This window comes from Suricata suricatta, chromosome 10 (assembly GCF_006229205.1).
Source record: "Suricata suricatta isolate VVHF042 chromosome 10, meerkat_22Aug2017_6uvM2_HiC, whole genome shotgun sequence".
NCBI classification, from domain to species: domain Eukaryota; kingdom Metazoa; phylum Chordata; class Mammalia; order Carnivora; family Herpestidae; genus Suricata; species Suricata suricatta.
Genome location: NC_043709.1, coordinates 59,750,875 through 59,776,028, shown reverse-complemented (window position 1 = coordinate 59,776,028; position 25,154 = coordinate 59,750,875). Strand labels below are relative to the sequence as shown.

At 53.8% G+C, this 25,154-nt stretch overlaps 1 protein-coding gene across 1 annotated transcript; it reads right to left on the bottom strand.

The window, feature by feature from the left end:
- Positions 1-7: 7 nt before the first annotated feature.
- ITGA5 (integrin subunit alpha 5) lies at positions 8-23,471 on the bottom strand. Its single transcript, XM_029953556.1, has 30 exons — positions 23,147-23,471; positions 16,402-16,532; positions 14,528-14,640; positions 14,291-14,411; positions 14,052-14,113; positions 13,916-13,961; positions 13,523-13,648; positions 13,249-13,293; positions 13,067-13,110; positions 11,103-11,159; positions 10,873-10,925; positions 10,359-10,567; positions 9,887-10,078; positions 9,614-9,659; positions 9,361-9,462; positions 9,120-9,175; positions 8,813-8,967; positions 8,348-8,485; positions 8,144-8,211; positions 7,615-7,765; positions 7,438-7,530; positions 7,212-7,291; positions 6,999-7,079; positions 6,786-6,891; positions 6,219-6,371; positions 4,149-4,235; positions 3,956-4,069; positions 3,292-3,393; positions 2,602-2,724; positions 8-1,115 (listed from the first exon to the last, which is right to left on the bottom strand). The coding sequence occupies exons 1-30, from the start codon at positions 23,389-23,391 to the stop codon at positions 1,032-1,034; spliced, it is 3,183 nt and encodes a 1,060-aa protein (XP_029809416.1). The 5' UTR covers positions 23,392-23,471; the 3' UTR covers positions 8-1,031.
- Between the last annotated feature and the right edge of the window lie 1,683 nt (positions 23,472-25,154).

Here is a 25,154-nt window from a genome sequence, read left to right as displayed (position 1 = left end):
GAGTGGGTAGGACACAAATTCCGGCTCTGGTCAGTGGGGGGCACCGGGCCGGGTTTATTGCACTTGCAACAGAGTTTAAATAAGTCCCGGATGTCCGGAGCTGAGGTGAGGGGGGTTGGGCAGGGAGAGAAGGGGCAGCGTCAGTGCAGCTGGTGGGCAGAACCCAAATCCTGCAGGCCGAGGACAGTGGGCTCCCCTTTTTCTGGGGAACCGTCTGGCCAGGCTGATGTTCCAGATCTGTTGCCATCATGGCCCCTTCACGGTCCGGGGCAATTCCTAACTTCTTCTGAGTCAGAGGTGGATGGGGCCTCCAGGCCCAGGTCTGGAACAGGCTCAAATGTAGTCCTGGATTGGCTTGGTTAGGTTACCAATGTCTGAGTCTGAGTCCCAGATCAACCCCAGGCCCCAGGTTCGATCTGGCTCCATCAGAGTTCTGAGTCCCCTTGGAGCTGGTTCTGAGCCAGCATTGATCCTTGTTTGGGATCTGTCCTGAGCTGGGCCTGGGGCACCATCCACGGTTAGTGTTCCTTGTCAGCCCACCAGAATGGGGGCTGTCCAGAGCTCCCAGATCTCACTCCCCAGGTTCCAGGTTCCTAGCTGGGGGCTTCCGGTGGATCTCTGGCAAGGCTGAGAATAGATCTCTGCAGGCTGGAGCTGGACAGCCCGTCCTGGTGGCACATCTGGCCCAGAGAACTGAGATTGGATTCTCCAGGTCTGGTTCCAAGTTGTTTTCAGGAAACTCTCTCCAAAATTCAAAGGCTGCAGGGAGGCTGGGGCCTCTATCCCTGGATCTGAGTTCCCCTCTCCATGAGGAGGGCATGTGTAAACAAGGGTCCTTCACAGTGCATGGGGGGAGGGGGTCCCCAGCTCCTCACCTCCCGGCTCTGGCCCTTCAAGTATGTCTCTGGGCTGGGGAGAGGAGCTTCTCCCTGGCCCTCAGCACCTTCAGGAAGCGCCCAGCCCCCTCCCTCTCAGTAGACTGAGGTGGGGGGACTGGGCCTCGAGGATTGGGAGTCTGGGATTGGGAGGAGTCAGGCATCAGAGGTGGCTGGTGGCTTGAGTTGAGCTTTTTCCATGGCTGTGCCGTACGGGAGGGAGCGTTTGAAGAATCCGAGCTAATGGGGGGGGGGGAAAGGAGAGAGAGTTTAGATATTCTGGCTTCCATTACTCCCCAGATCTTATCCTAATCAGGAATGAAGATAATTCTTGTGCTTCTAATCTCCGCATCTTGCAAAGTGGCCTAAATCCTGGCTGTTAAGACTACGTCTCCAGGGGCGCCTGGGTGGCTCAGTTATGCGTCCGTCTCTTGATTTCGGTGCAGGTCATGATCTCAAGGTTCTTTGGATCAAACCCTATGCTTCAAGCGCAGAGCCTGCTTGGGATTCTCTCTCCCCCTTTCTCTGCCCCTCCTCTCACTCATGCATGCTCTTTCTCTCTCTCTCCCAAAATAAACAAACATTGGGAGGAGGTCACCTGGATGGCTCAGTTGGTTAAGTGTCTGATTTTTTTTTTCTTTGAGAGAGAGAGGTCACAAGTGAGCGAGGGGCAAAGACAGAGAGAGAGAGAGAGAGAGAGAGAGAGAGAGAAGCAGGGCTCACCTGGAGCTCGAGCTCACAGGATGTGGGACTGGATCTCACGAACTGTGAGATCACGACCTGAACTGAAGATAGATGCTTAAGGACTGAGCCACCCAGGCGCCCCAAGTGGCTGACTCTTTGGCTCAGGTCATGATCTCACAGTTTGGGAGGTTCCGTGCTGACAGTGTGTAGCCTGCTAAGGATAATCTCTCTTCCTCTCTCTGCCCCTCCCCTACATGTGTGTGCACTCTCTCCCTCTCTCAAAATAAATAAACATTAAAAAAAGAAAAGACTACTTCTCCAATAGGTCCAATGGGCCAGGAGGGCCAATGCCAGGAGTGCTTTTGGTATACAGGGCTCTTTCATCAGTGTGTGAAATTGCCCCCAGTTAGGCTGAGGACGGCAAATCGTTTTAGATTCAAGTTCTGAATCTGATTGCTTAATAGTTGCTGCCTCTTGAAAAGGCCACTTTTCTGAGGCCACTTCAAGGGTATGGTCAAGTGACAACAGCTGCTATTAGTTTTTGTAGGAAGTGATATCACAAATGCCACATATTTGCCACTTGTGAGTAACACTGATTTTTTAAAAATTTTTTTATGTTTTATTTTTTGATAGAGAGAGAGTGTGTGAACAGCGGAGGGATGGAGAGAGAGGAAGAGACAGAATCCGAAGACAGGCTGCAGGCTCTGAGCTGTCAGCACAGAGCCCAATGCGATGCTTGAACCCACAAACTGTGAGATCATGACCTGATCTGAAGTTGGACACTCAACTGACTGAGCCACCCAGGTGCCCCAACACTGATTTTTAAGTCTAGGCAAATTTAGCAGCTTGGGTCAAGAAACTTTCTAAGCTAGGGGTTTAGAAGGAAGGGAAGGGTCCTCCTATACATAGGGTCAGGATGGCATGCCTGTGGCCAGGGCCCGTGGCTGGAGAATTGGTCTGGAGATCAATGCTTGGAACTATGTTGGGTAAAGGGCAGAACCTGATGAGGGGGTGGCCAAGTCACAGGTGGGATGTGGCTGACCTTGTAGAGGATATAGATGAGCAGACCTAGGAGTAGGAGGCCAATGAGGATGGCTAGGATAATGATCCACAGTGGAACACCGTGGCTGCCTTCTGCCTTGGTCCACTGCACAGCCGTGGCCACCTAGGGAGCAAGTCAGGGGAGGTCACTGAAAAGCCATTAGTTCTCCCACCTTACACTTGACTTCCACTTGCCGTCGGACCAACACCCACCTCTTACCTCCCATGTCGGGCTAACAGAATTCTGAACTTGGAAGTTTAAATTCCTCAGATGTGCGTTATTGTCTCTTACTTTGGGTCTCCACACCTGCTAATTCCCTCTCCCCAGAGAATATACCTTTTCTGACTGATTAGGCTGGTGATTCCTGTTTATTCTTCAGGTCGCCACTGAAACATCACTTCTTCCAGGAAGCCTTTCCTGACCCTGCAAGACTGAGTTTAACTGTCCCATGATGTGTTCCCTCAAATATCCTGGCACGTGTCACAGTGTGTTCTCCCTGCCCATTTGACTATGAAACTCCAGGAGTGAAGATACGCTGTCTGTCTTGCTAATTGTTATATCTCCAGGCTCTGGCCCAGGCTCTGGCACATAGTAATGCTCAATAAATATTTCAAGGCCAGCCCCCATCCATGTCCCTGTTCTAGGGCCAAGCCCTGGTTCCCTTGGCCCAGACCTCCAGCCCAGGTTCACCTGAAGTTCCTTTCGGGGAAGCTGCTGAGGCAGGATTCGGTACGGCATTTTCAGGGCTTCATACACAGCTTCACACTGCAGGCTAAATGGCTGGTGCTCCCGCTGTGGGTGGGGAAAAGGTGTTTGGGACAGCCCCTCCTAGGATCTAGAGGTTGTAATTTTTCCTATTTGGGGCTTATTCTCTCCTGAACATCTGTGTTCTTTATATGAGATAACAAATGTGTAATTAAATAGGTATAATAACATAAATATATTTGTATATAAATATAAGTTTTTTGAATCATTGATGTAGGTTATGCAGTCAGGACACCATCTGGCCCACAGTGTTTGCTCAATAAATAGCCACTCTTTACTATTCCCGCATCTTTTTGCCTCTCCACTATGGGTTCATCTTCCATCCCCGGTTTTTTTTTTTTTTTTTAATCATTCTTTGCATGCTGGTCTCTCTCCAGTTCTCCCTCCGCTGAACGGGCCTGGAGAGGGAAGCTGTCACTCCCAGTGTGGCCACCAGGTGGCACAAAGGACACACAGCCCAGCTCAACGAGGGTGAGGGATGGGAGTTGCCTGGGTCCCATTTACCAAAGGTGTTGGCTTAGGCAGTAGGGAAAGGAAGGTCAGGCGAGCCTGAAGATTAAGGGTCAGGGCTGAGGTAAGGCTCCCTCACTTGCAGGAAGGTCTTGGCCCACACTCGAAAATGCAGTTGCAGACTTCGGCTCTCTTGCCGGTGCAGTGGCCCGAGCTCACAACGCAGCCTAAAACACTCCACCTCGGGGCATTTCTGGGAAGAAAGAAGAGTCTTGAAGCTGGAGTTCTGCCCTTGCGGTGGCTCTGAGAACCCGAGTCACAGTATGACTTACCAGGATCTGAGGTCCTGAGGAGGCAGAGCTCCGGCCTGGAGCTTCCCGTCTTTGGAGCCGGTGGTGCTGGGAACCCTCAGGATCCAACTGGAAGAAAGGGACCGTTAGCTGCCTCCTCCGCCCCATCAGTGTCTAAGTCGCCAGCATCTGGGTTCCAGAGCAGCTTCAGCTGTTTTTTTCTTTTTCATCCACTGACCACCTTCTAGGCAAGGCAGCAAGCTCAGTGTTGAAATACAGACACGAACTAAACTTGGTCCTTGGAATTTACAAGATGTGTAAAAAATTAGGTTCCCATCCCTGCCTTAGGGCCTTTGCACTGCTGTTCTCTGTGCTTGGAATGCTCTTCCTTGAGTCTTCACAACCAGGTTCATCCTTGTCTTTGAGGCCTCAGTTCAACTGTTACTCAAGAGATTTACTCAACTGTTACTCAACGGTTTCTCAAGAGATTTCTCCTGATGACGTCACTTAAACAGTCTTGGCCCCCTAGCCCCCTCTATGATAGCATTTCATTTCGATTACTTTTCAGTACCTGTTAGTATTTCCCTTTACTTATTTATTCCTCAGAAGTCTTTCCCTTTTTATATTTATTTATTCCTCAGAAATCTTTTTAAAATTTTTTTTTAAAATTTATACCCATGTTAGCATATAGTGCAAAAATGATTTCAAGAGTAGATTCCTTAATGCTAGTCTTTCTTTCTTTTTTTTTCTTTTTTTTATAAATTTTTTTTAATGTTTTATTTATTTTTGATACAGAGAGAGACAGAGCATTAGAGGGGGAGGGGCAGAGAGAGAAGGAGACACAGAATCTGAAGCAGGCTCCAGGCTCCGAGCCAGCTGTCAGCACAGAGCCTGACGCGGGGCTCGAACCCACGAACGTGAGATCTGACCTGAGCCGAAGCCAGAGGCTTAACCGACTGAGCCACCCAGGCGCCCCTAGTCTTTCTTTTTTTTAATGTAATGTAATTTTTTAATGTTTATTTACTTTTGCGGGGAGGGGCAGAGAGAGAGAGGGAGACACGGAATCTGAAGCAGGCTCCAGGCTCCACACTGTCAGCACAGAGCCGTGACACAGGGCTCAAACTCATGAACCACAAGATGATGACCTGAGTGGAAGTTGGATGCTTAATCAACTGAGCCACCCAGGCGCCCTAAATGTTTATTCATTTTTGAGAGAGAGAGAGAGAGAGAGAGAGAGAGAGAGAGAGACAGGGAGAGAGAAAGAGAGACAGAGAGAGGGCTGGTTGGACAGGGGCAGAGAGAGGGGGGAAGAGAGAGCCCCACAAGGGCCTTGAACTCAAGAACTGTGATATGGCCTGAGCTGACGTCGGGTGCTCCACTGACTGAGCCAGCCAGGCGTGGCTTTTTCTTTTTCTTAAAAAAAATTTTTTTTTAATGTTTTTTATTTATTTTTGAGAGACAGAAAGAGAGAGCACGAGGAGGGGAGGGTCAGAGAGAGAGGGAGACACCGAATCTGAAGCAGGCTCCAGGCTCTAGCTAGCTGACAGCACAGAGCCTGATGCGGGGCTCGAACCCGCGAACCTTTAGATCATGACCTGAGCCAAAGCCAGTCTCAACTGACTGAACCACCCAGGCGCCCCCCCTTTTTTAAAATTTTAAATAACGTTTTCATTTTAATTGTCTATTACCCTCTACCAAAATGTAAGTTCCATGAGAGTGGGGGCCTTGTTAGTTTTGTTCGGTGTGATCTTTCCTGAGCCTGTAACAGTGTTCAGGGTAGACACTCATTTAATTAAATGTTGCCAGTGAGTAAATAAACTTTAAACCAGGCCATCAGGGCCCAGGGAAATAGGTCAGAAGGGGGCTTCCCAGAGAAGGTGGGGCAGACATGGGCCCTAGAGGTGTGCCAGGGCCAGAAGTAAGGGGAGGATATATGTATAAAACAGTCTTTTCCCCTCCCACAGCTTGAGGTGTCTGTGGTCCTTCTCTCCCTCATTCAGTGGCCTCAGTCCTAAGCTTCAAGCACATCCTGGTTCTTCCAGGCCTCCGATGACCTTCTTCAACCCCCCTAGCCTTGGTCCCTCTCCCCATGCCAGTCTCCAGGCCTCTCACCTCCAGGCCCTGTGAGTTGGGGGGGTGACTGGTGGTGCAGTTACCAAGTCCTGTAACCCTGGTCATGTAGAGAAGCTGCTGACCTTCCAGAGCCCGGGGACAGCTGAGCTCCAGCACGCCCCGGCTAATGGAGCTGGGGCCCAAGTTGATGAGCTGAGGAGAGAACAGAATCATCCTGAGAAGGAAGGGAAGGCTTCTGTCCTCCTGAGCCCCTGGGTCACTATGGCCCACCATCCTATCCTAGCAGGTCTCCTGTCGCAGAAGAGAAGGAGGAAATCAGTAGGTAGAGACAAAATCTTCTCTAGCCAACACTCTTGGAGGTGGATCCATCCTTCCCTTCCAAGTCATTCAACTGGCTGGTGTCTCCTCTGGCTGTCTCTCACAAGGACCCTGTCCAGGGCTTTGCCTATCACTCCCCCCGCCCTCCTCTCTTTCAGTCCTTCTCTCTGGTCCCAGCCATCAGTCACAGTGGCTCCCCGTTCCCTGCCATTCATTCTGCCACCCCTCCACTCCCAGCAGCCTGCCCAGAACCAGTCCAGTGCCCGCCCCCCGCCCCCCATCCCTCACCTCATAGACGTGGTGAACAGCAGGGCCCACATCTCCCTCCTCCTGAAGCTGGTCTCGGGGATGCCAGTCGCTCACTGGGAATAGCACTGCCTCAGGTTTGGAGACACTAAGGAGGAGGGTGGTTTAGAGGGCAGTGGAAGGGATCCCATACACACCCTTTCCTAGGAGTATCTCCCCTCCCAGAAAAGCTGCACTTTGCCCTGGGGAATTTACCCGTTAAGAGAGACCTGGGCCTGAGCCTCCACTGAGAGCCTGAAGGAAACCACTTCGCTTTGGGAGTTGTTGAGATTCTTGCTGCAGGATGGAGGAGAGACTGAGGCTGTGCACAGGGCGGGGTGGGGAGCGCCAGCCAGGGAGAATGCCCCCAGTGCCAGGCCCCGCCCCCGGCACCAGGCCCCACCCCACCAGAGCCCACGGGCTCCATACCTGAGAATCTGAAAGTCAAACTGGACGGTTTTCTTTGTGTCCCGGAGATGAGGCACTGTGAACCGCAGGCCACCCCAGATCTGCAGGACAAGGAGGGAGGGCAAAGGAGCCTGTCAGATGGGGGCATTTGCCTCACCCCAATTCCATCCCCTTCCTTATTTCACAGCTGTGCTCTGGAAAGGCTGGTCACTGGCTTCTCAGATCCTCTCTCCTGTGCCAGACTTACACTGGCCCCTGCCTTCATGGGGTTGCCCAGGTCACACACCAGCAGGCGGCTCTGGTTCACTGCGAAGTAGTCACAGCTCAGGCTAGAGAAGTTCTGGAAGGGGGGAAGGTACAGGTAAGGTTTCATGCCCCTTTGGTGGGGTCTCTTCCCAAGACGCACCTCAGAATCCGCTCTCACCCCTGGGTTTCTGACGAGTCCTGAGTACTCAGCCTCTGGGGGGGCTGTGACCCGCAGCTCAGCCTCATAGGCACCGCCCTCACCCACATTCTGGGCGTGGAAAGTTAGGTTCAGGGAGTTCTTGTCGCCCAGGTACACGTGGTTCTGCTCCCTGGAGGGGAAACACGGGGTAAAGGACACTGGGAAATTAATCCCCAAATCAGGACAATGAACCATAACATTAATAAATTAATAACAACAGATACCATTGACTGGGTTCCAACTCTCTGGCCAGCAGTAGGCCAGATGCTTTATGTAGATTATGTCATTTAGTCCTTCCAAAAAGGCGGAGAAATGGATGCTATTATTCCCACTATCCAGATGAAGAAGCTGAAGCTCAGAGAAGCTGAGTAACTTCCTAAGATCACACAACTTGCTAGCACATCCCTATTCTACTTTTTCAGGTGCCAACTGCTTCCAAACGCCACATGTCCTGCTGTGCAACCTTGGCATCTTGGAATCCCCCAGCTTGACATTGGCCTTCACTTACCCAAACACTTCCAGCTGTAGGTCCGGCACACAGATGTTGTCTTCTCCACAGTCCAGCAAGATTTGAGCCTGGGGAGCAGGATAGCCTTGAGAGGGGGAGTTTAGACCTCTTCCTGGGCTGAAGGCACACCCTGCTCCAGGCACTGCCCCCAGGTGCCCAGGCCTCTCTTCTCCCAGGTCTCATCTCTCCCCACCCCCTCCTCACCTTGTCCTCGATGCGGCTCTTGCTCTGGTAATGTAAGACAGGCCGGAGGCCATGGCTGTCCACAGGGGCTCGGGGGTCCAGGGAGAAGTTGAGTGCAATATGAATCGGGGAGAGCTTGTCTCGGAACTCTGACTCATTCTGGGGGTGGGGAAGAGGGTTCTCTGTGTCAGATGACATCATTGGGCACTTGGCAGCCCTGCTCCTCAGCCTCTCACATGTCTCTTTGCCCACTCAGGGCCCCTCAAAAATCCAGGTGTCCAAACTTGACCATTCTCTTTGCTCCTGAAGTCCCGAGAGCCTGGTCCCCAGTTTCTCTGACAGAAAGGCCCCTTTCCTCAGCCCCCAAAGTCCTAAGCCTCTCACTGGACTCTCCTAATCTCTCTCTCTTTTTTTTTTTCCAAGAGGGGCCCCAGTTCTCTGTGACGCCCTCTCCAGGCCAGTCTGTCCTCTCTCCTTGGGCCATACCCTGAGGTAGATCTTCATCTCTCTGCAGTCCTCCCGAGCTCCGTTCTGGATGAGGAGGGTCTGGGTCAGGGTTGCCTGTCTGGAGGCCAGGAACAGTGCCCGCCGTACTCCCCCCTTCTGCTTCTGCCAGTCCAACTGGAGTTCCACGGTGAAGCCTGCAGCCAGGAACATAGGTTCAGGAGAATCTGTCTTACCTCCTAACCTATTCAGAGAGAAGGGAGGTGCTCAGGTTGCCCCAACCCTCCCCTCCCCGCCCCCCAGCCATCTCCTAGCCCTTGGCCTAAGAGATTCAGGCAGTCTCTCTCACCAATGGAGTCAGGAACATGTTTTCCAGAAGCATTGAGACAGAAGCTAAGGTTGATGCTGGAGGAAGACCAAGAGGAAAGATGGCGTACTCAAAGAACGGGCATCCTAGCTTCCACCTACCTCCCAGACAGACCCAGACTGAGCCACCTGCATTCATCCCCTACCACAGTCTCTGTCCACGCCCAGGCACGGACTGAGGTATTCCAGACTCAGTCTCTATAATCTCCCGGGCCCCTGCTCACCAAGCCACAGGGTTTCCCTCCAGGCTGCAGCTGCGTTCCTCTGGGTTGAACATGGCAGGGAAGATGGTGAGGGAGGCACTGGTAGAGATGATGGGGCGACCCCTGCCAAGAGTAGACATGGGGTCAAGAGAACTAAGACTTCTCTGGGACCCTGGGCACCGGAAGCTGATGCCCAAGTGGCCTGTGTCACTTTCCCAATCTTAGCTCTGCTGAGAACTTCCCCAGTTCCCACTTCTCCCCCTGGATTTCATACCTGTACACCACAGCCTTGTCCACACCAAAGGACCCCACGATCAGATCTGCAAGAAGTCAAGAAACTATCCCTTACAGCAAGCCTCATATTAAGATCCTTTCTAACCCTCTTCTAGTGTCATTGCTCAAAGGAGGTCGAGGTGAGGGGACATCACCATCTGGTGGCAGTATCCTAGAACTGCACCCAGGAGCATAGGAAAGTGCAGAAGTGGGGGTAGATCTAGGTCCATGACCAGGACAGTTCTAAGTGAGAGGGGCCTCAGTCATTACTCACCAGGGTACCCGTTGCCATCCAGGTCTCGGCCTCCTCGAAGGGCAGAGCCAAAGAAGTCCGGCGTGTGGCCAGCTGCCCACAGGGGCAGCAGAACCTGGGAAGGCTTAGAGCCTAACCCCGCTGGGCCCCCAGGGAATATAAACACCACTCCCTGCTGGGTGTCCCCACCAAAGGGAGCTCCAATCGCTACATCTGCAAGACACATAACACACACCAGTAGGAGGTCAGGAATCCAAGAATCCAAATCTCTACTGCCAGAACCCAGAACCCAGGACTGTCTTTTTCCCATTGGTCATTCCCAGTTTTCTAATCTCATCAAGCCCCAAGACCTAGACAGTGGGGTTAAAGTCAACACACCTCCTAGGGAAGTCCTAGGGACCTGGGTATCTTAGCTGACAGCTGCCCTCTCGCCAAACCCCTTCTGACTCAGAGCCCTGACTCCTCCTCAGCTCCTTGGGCCCATGGCACTCACCATTGTAGCCATCCTGGTCCAGGTCCCCCAGGGGTGTCAAGGAGCTGCCAAATCGACCAAACTCATCATGGCCAGTGAGGGTAAGGGTGGGTGTGGGCTCCATGCCAGCCGGGTTCTGCAGGTAGATGTAGACCCTGCCCACCTCCTGAGGCCGCCCATCAGCTGTCCGTTCCATGAGCAGAGGCGCCCCCACCAGCAAGTCATCCAGCCTGAGGGAAGGGGGGCACCTAGGCATCCTGATGCCCTGTCTTGCCACCTCCCCTGTCTCAGTGCCAGGAAATCCCAAGCCTCCTGGATCCTAGCCTCCTTCCCACCCAAGCGAGAAGACTTGAGGTCTTGTGGCCTTTTAGACCTCAGCTCTCTCTGCTCCTGAGCAGGGGGATGGCAGGCACAGGAGGAGAATCCAGAGAAAAAGCCTGGAGAAAAACCTTCCTCATATTTTTCTGTCCTACCCCCACTTCTCAGCCCTGGCTCTGGGAAGGGCATCGTGGCGGGCCCCTTCCCCGCTGCTCACCTGTCCCCGTTGATGTCCGTGGCAGCCACTGCATAGCCAAAGTAGGAAGCCATCTGGGGTGGGGGTAGACACAGAGGCAGCACTGGGTCAGAACCAGGGGGTCACTCAACAGGATCAACAGGGACTATGGGGGGAGGTCAGAGACTCCAGGGAGCCTGAGCTTACTGGCTTAGGACTGGGACTTGGTTGGCAGAGGGCCAGGCTGGGTTGTGTGTGTGGGGTGTCCTCACCTGTTCTCCTGAGAAGTTGTAGAGGGATCGGATGTCTGAGCCATTAAGGATGGTGACCTGAGGATGATGAGATGTACCCATTGGTCCTGGACTCCCAGACCAGGCAGTGGGTAGGGGACACATGGGTACAGGATATTCAGGGGGTAAGTATTTGTTGGAGACACAGACCACTTGTTTGCTAATTCCCTCCTGACTTTGCTTTCACAGCCCCATCTCTGTGCCGTGTAGCTCCACTCCATGGCAACTTCACTAGTTTTCTCCATCACTTATCAACTACTGACAGATTTTATATTTGTCTGTCTGTTGGCCATCTCTACCTGCTAGAATACAAGATCAGAGTTTGGTTTTGTCCTTTGCTTTCATCCCAGAGCCTCAAGTAGTGCTTGGTGAGCAGCTGACAGTAATTATTAGCTGAATGACTGAAGGCACACTGAGGCCTCAGGCATGCCTCATCCTCCAGCCCCCCCGCAAACCACACACAGCTCATGTCTCCCTTTGGTCCCCCCTCAGTGACTGGCCCCACCAGTGCCCTGGTTCCTGGACTCCTGGTCCCCTCCCCGACTCTCACTGCTCTTACTCTGGTGTGAGTCCTCTCCCACGCTGCTGGACAGCCCCTTGGCGGTCTCCCTGCCCCCAGCATCCTGCCCCCACTGCCACAGACAGGCTGATGGTCCCGGGGCAGATCCAGGAAGGGCACTTCCGGCGTGGAAACCCAGTGATTCCCTGCAGCCGCTGCCCAAATTCTCGACTGGTTCTCTGAGGCCCTGGGGAATCTGTCCCCATCTTACCTGTTTTTCCTCAACCTTTCCTTATGTTGGGACAAGGGCCTTTTTCCCTTTTCTTCTTTGCTTTTTCATGCTCCTGTCTAGGATGCCCTCTTGCCTCATCACCACAGATCCTTCATAGAACCTTCTCTCGTCCATTCCTGCCCTAAAAAAGGAGGCTATTCCTTCCTCTAAACTGCTATCTCCTTTTAACTACTTTTCTGAAACTTATCATAGTCCAGAAAGAGTGCTGACTTTTTTTTTTAATGTTTATATGTTTTTGAGAGACTGAGAGAGTGTGAGCAGGGGAGACGCAAAGAGAGGGGGACAGAATCCAAAGCAGGCTGCAGGCTCTGAGCAGTCAGCACAGAGCCTGATGCAGAGCTCGAACCCATGAATCAAAGATTGTGACCTGAGCTGAAGTCAGACGCTTACCCGACTGAGCCACCCAGGCGCCCCAAGAGCGCTGACTTGGGTGAGACAGATCTAGTTTTAAATCTCTCTCCAGCCCCTCACTGACTGGGTAATCTTAAACCACTTAGTCAGTCTCAGAGCCTCTCAGCTTTCTCACGTGGAGAATGTGCATGGCATTATCTACCCCCATAAGCTTGTTGTGAAGAATAGGAATCATGAGTGGACAAAGCCTGCCGCAGTGAGGGGCTGGTGTATAGTAGCTACACCTGAGAGGATGATTGTATGTGTGTCTTATCTTACATACTTGATTAGGAGCACCCTTATGAGATGGAGTGTGGTGTTTTATTCGTCTTATCTTTTCCCTGGCCTTAATAAATGTTGTTCATTGAATGAACTGAACTCCTAGGCCATTCTTATCTGTGTCCTTTTTAAAGCACTTGTCGCGGTCTAAGAATAGTCTAATAGTTCACTAAGTACGTTCACAGGCCTTATCTCATTTCATCCTTTCAAGAGCCTCGTGAGGTCAGAACTATTATTATCCCATTATACAGAGAAGAATGAGGTTCAGAGAGGCTAAGTAGGTTTGGGGATTTTATGGAATGAAGCGGGGGCATGAATAAATAACAGACTGATTCATTCAGAGTGAACGCCAGTGCTTGGACCCTGGTCTGGAGCCCGTGCTCTGATCCACTTTTGGAACCCTCACAAACTGCTGTGCATGGTTCTGTGTGATTAGCCAGGGGAGGGGAAGGGGAGAGAGGGAGGGAAGGTCAAGTCGGGCCTTACATAACCATAGGTGAGGTTCCCTTTGGGCACGCCAGCCACAAAGTCTGCGAAAAGAAGAGAAGGTTGTGGGCTAAGGGAGGGGAAAGGAGAATCAGACCAGAATGGTGTCTTAGTTCCTGTGGCCCTAGGTGCTGGGTCTCCATTCATCCCCTCCCTTGGCTGCCGCCTGGAGGTGCACTCACCTTCTGTGTCATCTCCACTGAATTCACCCACTGCCACAGAGTATCCTGGGGAACAGGATGGGTGGATATTAGTATTCTTGCGGGGACCCCTCTGCTGTGGCCCTTCCTCTAGGTCCCTCCCCAACCCTACTGGGCCTTCCTACGCAGCCTGCACACAAGCGAGTGAGGGGGACTGAGGATGCCGGAGTGGGAGAAGAGAGGCAGGGGAGGGGGGCACGGGGGACAAGACTGCCCAAAGTCCTCCCCCTGTATTTCCTCCCCGCTGCTTGCTCACCCAGGTAGCTGTCATCGTAGATGGAACTGGCCTGGCGGGTCTGCAGCTGGCCCTGAACCAGGTTGATCAGGTACTCAGGGTAATAGGATTCTGCAATCTGTTCCTGGGTGGCAGACAGGATCTGGCCTGGGGAAGGGGGTGAGGGGTTGGATGGATGGAGGAGGAGGTGGTGGGAGGGGGGATGCCGACTGGGAGCTGACTGGGTGGGACTGCAGAAGTCTGATTCGAGGAAGGGAAGCTTGTGGAGGGTGGAGGGAGAGGATATAAAAGTCTCAAGAAAGGGAGAGGAGAATTGGCACCGGGACAGAAGAGGGAAGGATGGTGACCTCGGGCTGGAAGAGGGATGAGAGGCTGCGTGCCAGGGGACTAAGGGACAGCGGAGGAAGAACTTACCTTGCCAGAAATAGCTCCCCGGTCCACCCAGGACCACACGCCCAGTCTGGAGGGAAGGAAAAGGGTCCACATCTGTCCTGACCCCCCCTCCCATGCCACCACCCACAGCCACTTCTCTCCCAGTGCCCACTCTTACCTTGGTGAACTCAGCACTGAAGCCCCCTTGGCAGTAACCCTGTCCTGCTGCCCAGCTGAAATCTGTGAGGGGAGAAGGTGGTGGGAAGGAGCCCAGCACAGACAGGTTGCACAGGAAAGGAGAGAGAGCTGAACCAGAGGAAGGATCTCCCTGGACCAGACAGCGATCAGAAAGGCTAGTCGGGGTGGGGACTCACATGGAGAAGGCAGACATGGGGCCCATGCCCCCTCTTGCCCTACCTGAGCGGCAAGGTGCATACTCCAGAATTCGGGTGAAATTGTCTGTGGAGAGGTAGCAGGTGCCCACGGGATCGCTCAGCGGCTCCTTCTCTGTGCGCCAACTATACAGGGGAGCACAGGCCTGGCAGGGCCCAGGAGGAGGGGGCTTCAGGTCAGTCCACCAGGGCCTCCCTCCCCCGCTCAGGCCTACGCTCCATTCCCCTCATCACCACACCACAGAGCCTGCTGGGCCCTCACCAAGATGGAGGAGCCGTGGGCTCGAACCGTCGCTCCAAACCACTGCAAGGATTTGTACTCCACAGGCTCCTCTGCCTCTGGGCTGGACAGCAATGACTCCAGGAGTCGAGAGCCTTGGAGGAGGGAGAAAAGGGAGTCATGCCAGGCTGTGGATGGCTGACCCCAAGAGGGGCTGACTCCTAGAGTGGCTCTCAGTCTGGGAGTGCCCCGGCGCTCGCAAGCCCTGAGCTCCATGACTCACTAGGAGGAGTGGGGAAGGGGCTTTAGAGTTTGCTTTGTGTAGCCTGACTCACCCCATCTGACATGTGTGCATCCACGCATGCACACACAGAACCTAGAATTGCCATTCCCTGGTCCCCTGCCTCCTCACTCAGCGGGGACAGGGATGCTTGAAGTGATGTGGGGGCAGAAGAGCGGTAGGGAAGAATGGTTATTTCTGGAGAGGGTAGTCCTCTGGCTATACTTCTCTGTACGTGGGTCTGTGTCTCTAACAGCACCTTGTTCCATCCCTTCTTTTCTTCTCTTTCTCACATTCTGGATCTGTGTTCCCTTATGTCTCTGTCTCTCTCAGCATCTATGTCTCCAAGCCCTATCTTTGCCCTCCATAGGCTGGTTTTCTCTTTCCTTTGATTCTCATCTGTCTTTCAGACTTATAAACAAAAGGGGGAGGAGGGATAATGGAATGCCTGGGTGGCTCAGTAGGTTGAATGACTGAGTGCTTCTGACTCTTGATAATGGTTTGGGTCATGATCTCACAGTTCATGGGATTGAGTCCTGCACTGGGCTCTGTCTGGGCTATCAGCAGAGAAGAATGCTTGGGATCCTCTCTCTCTCTCTGCCCCTACTCCACTCTCTCTGCCCCTGTCTCTCTCTGAAAATAAAGAAATAACTAAACTTAAAAAAAATTGGGGGGCGCCTGGGTGGCTCAGTCGGTTGGGTGTCTGACTTTGGCTCAGGTCATGATCTCACGGTTGGTGGGTTCAAGCCCCGTGTTGGGCTCTGTGCTGACAGTTCAGAGCCTGGAGCCTGCTTCGGATTCTGTGTCTCCCCCTCTCTCTCCCTCTCTCCCATTCACACTCTGTCTCTCTGTCAAAACTAAAAAAATATTAAAAAGAAAATCAGTCTTTTCATGATCTTATCCCACTGTCTCCATCTTTTTATCTCTCCTCTTTTTGTCCCCTCACCCCAGTTTTTATCTCTGGAGCTAAACTGTTTAAGTTCATGTCCTTGCTCCACTGCTTACTAACTGCATGACCTTGGACAAGGGACTTAACCTCCGTTTCCTCATCTATGAAATGGGTATAATACTTCACACAGTATTGAAGGATTAAGTTAATTGAGTTAAGATATGCAGAGTGCTCAGGACACTGTTATTGTTTACCTTTCCATCTATCTCCCTCCCAGCATCTCTGTCTACTCTGGACCTCGAACTCCTTGAAGGCAGTGGTCTCAATCGTGTTTCAGTCCCCTGCAGCACCAGCACAGTGCCTGGCGTCCACTGTCACTTCGTAAGTGCTTCACTAAACGGACTGAAAAGTCTGTGTGACTCTCCCTGTCTTTGTCTGTGTTGCTGCCTTGGCCTCCCAGAGTTGTGGGTGATTTAGGGGAAATGAGAGCCACATGTGTCTGAATCATGCCCGCCCTCCTTGGGCTGGGCTGGACTGGGAACGTGGTGTGAGTGCCACGGGAGCCGCAGCGCGGAGTGAGCTACACTGAGCTGGAGCCCCGAGCGAGCCCAGAGGGCGGAGGGGCGTGGCCACGGTGCAGGGCAGGCTCCACCCCTCGCTCCAAGCGCCGCCAGTCGGCCCGCCCCCAAGCTGCAGAACCACCCTCGGCCTTCCAGAGCTTCCCCACGTTCCTAGGTGGGGGATTACCTTTACTGTCAAATTCAATGGGGGTGCAGTGTACCGGGCTGGCGCCCCAAGGACAGAGGTAGACGGCACCACCCTGCAGCACACCCGGCTGGCTGGTGTTGGCCTTAGGAGCTCCCACCAGCACGCTGACCCTGTGGAGGCGAAAGGAGAGGGGGTTCAGAGAGACTCCTCGCTCTTCTCCAGTCTCCCCAGGCCTCTGGGCCTGGGGCTGGCTGGGGGTGGGGTAGATACCCCCTGGGTTGTATTTATATCTCAGAAGATGCCACAGATGCCAGAGGCACAGGCTGGAGTCAGGCGGTCCCCATGTGCCGCTGTCACTAACACACACACACACCCCCCCCACCGTCCCTTGTGATTAGAGAGGGGAGGAACTGGAGTCCCCTTCTGTGAAGGGAATAGGGGCACCAGAGGGCCTGAACCCCAGCTTCAACATCTCCAGGATGACCTGTGGAGATACAGCCCCTGGAGCTCCAGGGTCCTCTCCTCCTCTCACCTAGCCTCTACTGTCTGGTCCCCAGCCAAAGTCCTTCTCTGGGCCAAGACCCAGGCATCCGGCTGCCCAGCCGTGGGGTGTGTATGAGGAAAATGTGAGTCTTGGGGATAGTCAGTAGAAGTGGAGAGTGGAGCTTGGAGGATGGTGAGGACAGATTCCCCTGGGCTCTGGGGTAGCCCTCCCAATCTTGTCTGGGTTTCTGCTCAGCCCCTGAACCCCCCCCACCCCGCCCCCCGGCACACCATCCCTAGGAGTCTGAATTCAAATCTTGCTACTGGGGTCTTAGCTGTGAACACGATGCTTCGAGACGATGAGGAGAAAGTTGCCTTTGCTGGGGGTCCTAGGTAATGGGGTGGTTAAGGTCCCAGGCAATCTTCTCATCTTTGGCTCTGCCTCTATCATTGTCTTTGAGGTCCCTTGTCTTCTAGGTCTCCCCACAGCCATCAGCCCTCTTGGTTTTCTCCTCCAGGGTCTCCCACAAGGGCCACATCTGGCAGCTGGGGGCAACTGGACTTGGCCCCTGGGCCAGTGTCCCTGCCAGCCTGGCCTCTATACTCCTTCCATATCTGCCTCTAGCATTGCTATCTCAATCTCTCTGTCCCTCTGTCCCCATGATTACTTCTTTCTTCCGTTTGGTTTTTTAATCCTCTCTCTCTCGATTTCAGACGTGGGTTCTCCATCTCTACTGGTTTCTGGCCCCCTTCAGCTTTCAACATTCCCAGTGTCATCCCTTCCTTGATATTTGGGTATGTTCTCTAGCTTTTCTTACCAGGAAAGAGCCCAAGTGGGAAGTATGGTACAGGTCCCAAAAGCTAGGGATGTCTTCCAAGAGGACCAGGTAAGGCAGAGGTGAGTGGGGTGGGGTTCAAGAAGAATAGTGGATGGGACAAATGAGGGGTCAGGGCCATGGGACTGAAGTGGGAAGTGAGGAGTGGGCAGGGAGGGAGAGAGGATGAGAACAGAGGAGGTAGAAGGCAGGGTCCAGAGGAACAGGAGCGGGGCCAGAGAGGGAGAGTTCCTGGAGTGAAGGGGGGATGGGGTACGAGCCCTGGTTACCCTGGGGACAGGAAATGTTTACTGCCTGTGGCTTCCTGTCGGTTTCCAACCTCTCACTTCTCCGTTTGTCTCCCACCCTGACAGGCCCCACCCCTCTCACTCAGGCATTACATCCAGTTGAGAGGGATGGGAGCTGGTGACTTAGAAGGCAGTGACCTGTTGGTTGCCAGGCCCACAGCTTGGTGGGGGGCAGAGGGTGCATTGTCCGAGGGCTGGGTGAGGAGAGAGGGGCGCAAGCCTCTCCTAGTAGATAGAGGCAGCCTCAGAGAATAGCTATGGTATAGGAGGCAGTGAAAAGAGCACTGGACTGGGAGTCAGGAGCTCTGGGTCAGGCATGAGCTCGGTGTGGATCTGGGCAATGCCCTTTCCCTCTCTCTCTGGGTAAAGAGGTTGGACAGGTTGTCTTAAAGCCTCTTGGAGCTCTGATACTCCCTTTCCAGGTAAGCCCAGGGCTGCAGCCCAAGGACCCTTCTCCTACTCCCAGGCTCCCCACCCCCCACCCCTTGGGAAGGAGCCGAGCCCAAATGCTCTTGGGCTGGCTTGCAGAAGAAGCTTGGAATCTGGCAGAGTTAGAAGCTGAGAAAGGCCTTACAAAGCCTGTGAAGCCACAGGCTCGGTGGGCCAGGGCGTATACATTGTGGTTGTGTGTGGGTTCAGGAGGTCTGGTGTGCAGGCAAGGGACACGGACTCAGACTCTCCCTCCCCATCATGACTTATACCTGTGGGTGCAGTGGCCCTTCCATCCCAATAAACAGTGCCCTCCCTCATGTGCCAAGCCTACCCTGGTGTCAGGGTACGCATGTCATCTAGCTTATTGTCATTCTTCCATTCCTAGTTCTTGCTTTCTAAATCTGGCAGCAGGTGGGCCCTTGTAGGGGTCTGCAAAGGTAACAGTGGAGGGTCCTTGCGCTATTTTCAATATTTCAGAAAGCCTAATGGAAATCATGCAGTTACCTGATAAGGTAGCTGGGCTAATTAGAACCTCAAGAGTCTCTGCTGTGGGCTGTAATTTTATCAACTCATGTGCTGCTGGTTGACTGGAAGCCATTTATCTTAAATTGGTGGAAAGCTCTGATTGGTGGCTATGGATGTCTTCTTGTTCTAACGTCTAGTTGATTAAAAAACCAGAAAATAAAAAAAATAAAAAATAAAAAATAAACCCAGAAAATAAGGACTGAATTATTCCTTGCTAAATGCAGTTTGGCGGATAAACTCTCCCAAAATGTAGAGTTCAAGGGAAGAAATCGCTGCCATCGTTTCTTTTGAAGCCTCAGAGCCCTGCAATTCTAGAGCTGGTTCTTGGAGACACGGGCTACCACAGCTGCGAGGCAGCACAGAGAATCCACTGGGTTGGAGACTTCCTTGCAGAGGCCTTCCTAGCAGACTTGCTGGCACATGACGATCGAGGAGGCCAGTTTGGTCCTGACAGTCCTCCCCATCTTCTTTTAGAACAACCTTTTTCCTGTTTTATATAGATGCCCTGGTAAGATATTGTTTGAATTTAAACAAAAATAAAGAAAAAGGCTGTTGTCGGTTTTCTTTTTTGATAGAGAAAGAGAGAGAGAGAGAGAGAGAGAGAGAGAGCGCGAGCGAGCGCACATGCAAACAGGGGTGGGGCAAAGGGCGAGGGAGAGAATCTTAAGCATGGAGCCCAGTATGGAGCTCCGTCTCACGAACTGTGAGATCATAACCTGGGCCACAATCAAGAGTCGGACGCTAGAGTCCGCCCAAGTGCCCCCAAGAAAAAACTTCAATTACAAGATTGCTGACCTAACCAGAGGAAGCTAGGTAACATGGCCAAGGTCACTCAGAATCCCTCCTGATATAAGAATCAGAAGCCAAGAATCCTCATTCCTAGGCCAAGGTTCTGGTCTACCCTGTCGCCAATTTATCCCCTTCTCTCCCCCTCTACTATCTCCCCAGCCAAGCTTCTGATTAACCAAGTTCCTGTTCAATACATGGTTACTGTTTGACTCCGTTGGCCTGGCAAGATTGGAGGTGGGGAGTAGCAAGTTGATCAGGGCCCAGCTCCTGCAGGTCCCACAGCAGCCCTGGCCCAGCCACAGGAGGACATCTACTATCCCCCCAGCGTATTCTCAAGAGATAGGCCTGGCTGCCTGGTGCGGAAGAGCGGTGACAGCACCAGAAGAGAAAAAGAGCTGGGTTAAGGCTAGGCCAAGTCACTTCTTTCTAAGCTCTGGATTCTCTCCCCATAAAATGATGGACTGCCCTTGAGTGGTCCCTAAGACAATTTCTAGAATTGCCGAAGCTTTAGCTTTATATATGCATATAAAATGGGGTAATAGCATTTCCTCTAGCTCAAAGATTTTTGTCACAATCTGATGGAAACATTGATATGACAGTGTTAAGGAATGTGATGGACCATTATTATGACCACTACTATAAACAAATACTAGGGGCGCCTGGATGGCTCAATCGGTTGAGCATCCAACTTTGGCTCAGGTCATGATCTCACAGTTCGTGGGTTCGAGCCCCACACCAGGCTCTGTGCAGACTACTAGCTCAGAGCCTGGAGCCTGCTTTGGGTTCTGTGTCTCTTTCTCTTTCTGCCCCTCCCTTGTTCACGCTCTCTCTCTCAAAAAATTAATAAATGTAAAAAACAAACAAACAAACCAAATACTAGAAGCAAATAAGAGATGAGAGCGAAAGTTAGACAAAGAACTAGGTGACAGCCAAGGAAGAGAAAACCAGAAACGGAAAGCGACCCTGTAAAAATCATGCTTCCCATGTTCCCATCACCCTCTATGGACAAGGTGCCTTTTGTATATATTGTCTCATTTAGTCCTCATAAATTAGGTGTCTGATTCTCAGGAAAACACTGCAAAACACAGAGCATGAGTAACTCGCCCCAGGCCACATAAAGAAGAAGTGGTGGGGTCATGATGCATGCCCAGCTCTGTCTGACTTAAAGCTTGACCATTTCCTGCCACCTAGCCTCTCTTATGGTCATCCTGCCCTTTTGATGCTCTTCCAGTGCTCCTGTGAGAGGTGTTGTAGAGAGAACAAGGACACCTAGGCCCTCCCGGTCCAGGATGATGGCCCCAGGTGGGGGGCTATGTCAGTTACCAATGGGCTGGAGGGCGTTGAAGGCCCAGCTGTGGAGGGAGGGAGGTCACTGGGGAGGTAGACTGTTCAGAGCTCTATTCTAAGGGTGTATTGTAAGAGAAAATGAGAGGGGAGGAGTGCAAGCTGGACACCTGGGTTCTCTTGGGAGGAGAGATGAGCAGGAGGGGGTGGGGGAGGATGAGAAAGCTGGGTCCTGGTTTAGAAGACTGCTTTAGGGACCGCAGAATCAGGCCAGGGGCCAGACAGACACCTGGGGGATGGGAGTGTGTGGAAGTCCAGATGTTTTAAAGGAGTGTTTGAAAAGGGAGATGACACTTTAGCTAGGTGGGGGTGGGGTATGAGCAAGGTTAAGAGCCAGACAACTGGATTTACGCTGGTATGGGGGAGGATCCCATCCCCTCCCTGCCTTGTCGTCTCTACTCCATTAGGGTTGTGGTAAGCAGTTTGAGGGGGCCTGGGGGAGGCCAGGCCTGGCAGAGGCTGCAGGCCAGGGTGATGCAATGGGGTTTGGGCAGGAGGCCAGGGGGGTGGGGTGGGGGTTGGGTGGGGACCTTGAATAGCGCAGAACCAACAGCTGGGGCCTAATCATCTTTCTTTTTTCCCATCTCCACGTTCTCCAGACAAAGGAGAAATTTGCCTACCCCCAACCACCATTGAATTAGATTAACCCCTTTTCTCCAAAAATTAAAGAAAATGCAGAGCCATCAGTTAATTGTATCATGTATAAAAACAGCTCACCTCTTGACAGAGCTCCTATCAAAGCCTGAGACACTAGGAGTTGGGGTGGTGGCAGCGGGGACCAGTGGAAGGCTCAGAGCCCAGAGGAGAAGGAGGATTTCCCAGTTAATGTGGAGGATCAGGAATGTGGCATCTGGGAGTCCCTGGCCCAGGGGCAGCCACCTTCTCCTCTTGCCTCCCAACCCCCCATATTTAAACAAACATTCTTGTTCCAATGTTGCCTAAGTTCTAACTCCGGTTTCTCTAAGTCTATGGGCTCCCCACTTAACAGGCACTCAGGTCCGGTCAGCTTGTCACCCTGCTGAGCTGGGAATGAGGACCCTCCTTTGAGACTTCTCCGGTCCTTGATGTCCTATGTTATGACGCTCTGGGGCCCAGCGAGCCCGCGTCTCCCCAGCTTCCGACCCCAGCCCCGGAGTCCGGTCTCAGTCCAGATCCAGACTACAAGCTACAGGAAATCGGCATTTCTCTTCCTCCCAAGAGCTAGAGGAAGAGGGAAACCGCCCACCCCGCTTCACGCGCGCACACACACCCCTCCCGACACATCCGAGCACCCGCCCTTGGCCGAGCCCGCCCCAGCGTCGGCGCCCCCAGTGCCAGGGTCCCGGGACTCTCCTCAAGTTCCCGGGTCCCCACGTCGGAACGGAGATCTGGGGTGGTGGGCGGAGTAGGAGCCCGAGGAGAAAGGGGAGGGAGCCGCCATCCCCCTCCTGGGTCTTTCCTAGTTTAAGTGGAGGGGGAGGGGAGGATGAGGCTGGTCCCCATTTAACCTCCGGATCCTCTCAGTCTCACACTCCCCTCTTAACTACACACAGTCATTCGGCTTCGACCCGTCCTCCCTCCGCACAATGGCCCTCAGGAGTCCCGAGGTCCCCCAGAGCTCCAAAAAGCCCTTCCCGGCCTCCGCGCCCCTTCTCCGCCCTCATCCGTCCCGGGTCCCCGCGGCTCACAGATCTCAGCCAGAGATCCACTGCTCTCCATTCGCGCGTCCTCCTTTCCCTTGGCCCCGAGACCCTTGCTCAGAACTTTCCAGCTTCCCGTTTACTGTCGTCTCCCCACCCCACACACGTCTCCCCACTGATCCCAAACTCCAGGCGCCCAGCTCCACGCCGGCCACTGTCCCCTTCCTCCTCCCGCGCGGCCCCCAACTCCAGCGTGGGCCCCCAACTCCAGCCTTAGTCCTTCCAAACTCCGCCTCTCAAACTCAAGCCTGGGTCCCCTCCAGACTCCAGCCGCGCCCCCAGTCTCCAGCCCCCCCCCCCCCCCCCCCCCCCCCCCCCCCCCCCCCCCCCCCCCCCCCCCCCCCCCCCCCCCCCCCCCCCCCCCCCCCGGCAACCAGCCCCCATCCCGCCACTAACCCTCCTCACTCACTCGTCCGTTCCCGGCCGGTAAAACTCCACGGAGAAGCCATAGAAGGAGCCCGGGGGCCCAGAGAGCACAGCTGGGGCCTCCGCGTCTAAATTGAAGCCCCCGACCCTGGGTGGCGGCGGCAGCAGCAGCAGCAGCAGCAGCAGCAGCAGCGGCGGCGGCAGCAGCAGCAGCAGCGGGGGTCGGCGCCGGGGGCCCCAGCGCAGTTGCGCGGCGTGGAGAGGGAACCCTGGTGCCCGGCTCCCCATAGCGCCCGCTCTTCCCTGTCCTGGGGCCACCGACCCGGAGCAGCTTCCTAAACCTCCCAGAGGCGAATGACTCAACGCGGGGAGGAGTTTGCCAAACTCCCGGCTGAGCCCTCCCTCCGCCGGCCGGGGGGGGGGGGGCTAGCGGGGGGGCATTCCTGGGTCCCTGGAACGCTGAGCCTGCGCCCCCCACCCCGAAGGGGCGTGGGGGGGGGCCGCACCTCTCCACTTCCCTCTCCCTAGCCCCAGCTGGAGGCCGGTTGTCTGGACTGGGTCAGACTGGGCGGGTTTGGGCTCTTCCCCCTCCTCCTCTCTGCTTTCCCCTCCTTCCTCTCCCCTCCTTTCCAGATGTACAACGTAAACGCTCGGAAAAGGAGTCGGAAAAAGGGAGCGGAGAATTTCCTAATGAGGGAAAGAATCACCTCCAAAGGGAGGAGGGGGCCTGTATACTTGTGTGGTGGGGTCTCCCTCATTCCTTCAGGGAGAAGACTTTGGAGTCTAAAGAGACAGGAGACACCTCTGGCATCTAGCCAACTGGGATTCCCCTTGCCTTCCTGGGGCCACTGGGTGCCTGGGTTCCGGCCAGCTGGATTTGAGACTCAGGAGTTGAGGTACGGAGTGCTCCCAGGCAGCCTGATCTGATGGAGGACTTCCCCGGGCTCCTGGAGCACTACCACTCCCTCACCCCTCTTCCAGGCTGCTAGTATTGAAAACCCAGGAGTCTTGGGATCACTCACCAGGAAGATTCTTCTTCGGGTCATTCCCTTCTTGGTTGCAGGGTATGGCAGTCTCTGTTGAGACCCTCCCCAGAAACTGGCAGTGGACCAAGAGCCTGGGAGTAGTTGGGAGAGGGGTGCTTTGGCCCCTCAGTGACTTCTTGATCAAACTGGCCTGATTTCTATAAACCTGAAGAATTGTAGAGTGGGGTGGGGTGGGGTGGTGGTGGTGGTAGTGTCTTGCCAAGGCACCCAAACTTTAGGTTCTGGGAGCTGGAACCCAGAACCCATTATCCCCCGATCCCCTGTGAATATAGAGGAAGAGACTCTTTCACAAGGGAAGTCAGTGACCCCCTGCCCACCCCTTCCCTCAGCCCAGGCTCTGTGTGATGAGATCACCTTTCAGGATTCTAGTCTTTATCTTAGTCTGGGGGAGGGGGACCAAGGGGCGTTGATTTTCTCCTAAACTTTCCTTCCCAGCTCCCTTCCTGCCTTTTTCCTCCAGGACTTCTCCCCTTCCAGAGTAATGATCCCCCAAATCAAACCCTGCCTCTTCTCTTCCCCAGGCCCTTGCCCCACTTGGGCCTGGGGGACTCAGAATGAAAGTGCCCAGATTCAATGCTTCTTCCTTCCACAGGAGTCTCCTCCTCATTCTGCTACTCTACTTCCTGTCCCAAATCACCCAGCTGTTTTTTTAAAAGCCCCTCTCCAGAGCCAGCTGCAGCCCAAGGGAGAGGCCAGCTGGTCCAACTGTGGGGTGATGCCGGTCCCCATCCCACTCTCACATCTGCAGGTCCTGACCCTTTCTTAGGCGAGGAACCCCAGGAATCTCTGGGTCAGAATCTTAAGTGAGCCTCTGCCACAAAGGTAACTTCTAGGTGAAAACTGCTCAAGCCAAGGGCTGAGAACCCCCTTCGGGAGGAGAGGGCCTGCAGACTGACTGCTGTAGAACCCAGCAAAGCACAAGTGCATGAACCTAGCTCTCTCGTTTTGTTTTGTTTTGTTTTGTTTTGTTTTTCTCACCCCAGGCACAAACTCTATATTTTTCCC

What these genes read in the sequence shown, in the direction of transcription:
- ITGA5 (XM_029953556.1), bottom strand. Translation starts at nt 23,391, where the DNA reads ATGGGGAGCCGGGCACCAGGGTTCCCTCTCCACGCCGCGCAACTGCGC. An exon ending in CATTGAATTTGACAGTAAAG is followed by an intron (nt 14,641 to 16,401) that starts GTAATCCCCCAC and finishes CCCTCCTCCAAG; the next exon opens with GCTCTCGACTCCTGGAGTCA. An exon ending in CCAACTCACAGGGCCTGGAG is followed by an intron (nt 4,236 to 6,218) that starts GTGAGAGGCCTG and finishes CCTTTCTTCCAG; the next exon opens with TTGGATCCTGAGGGTTCCCA.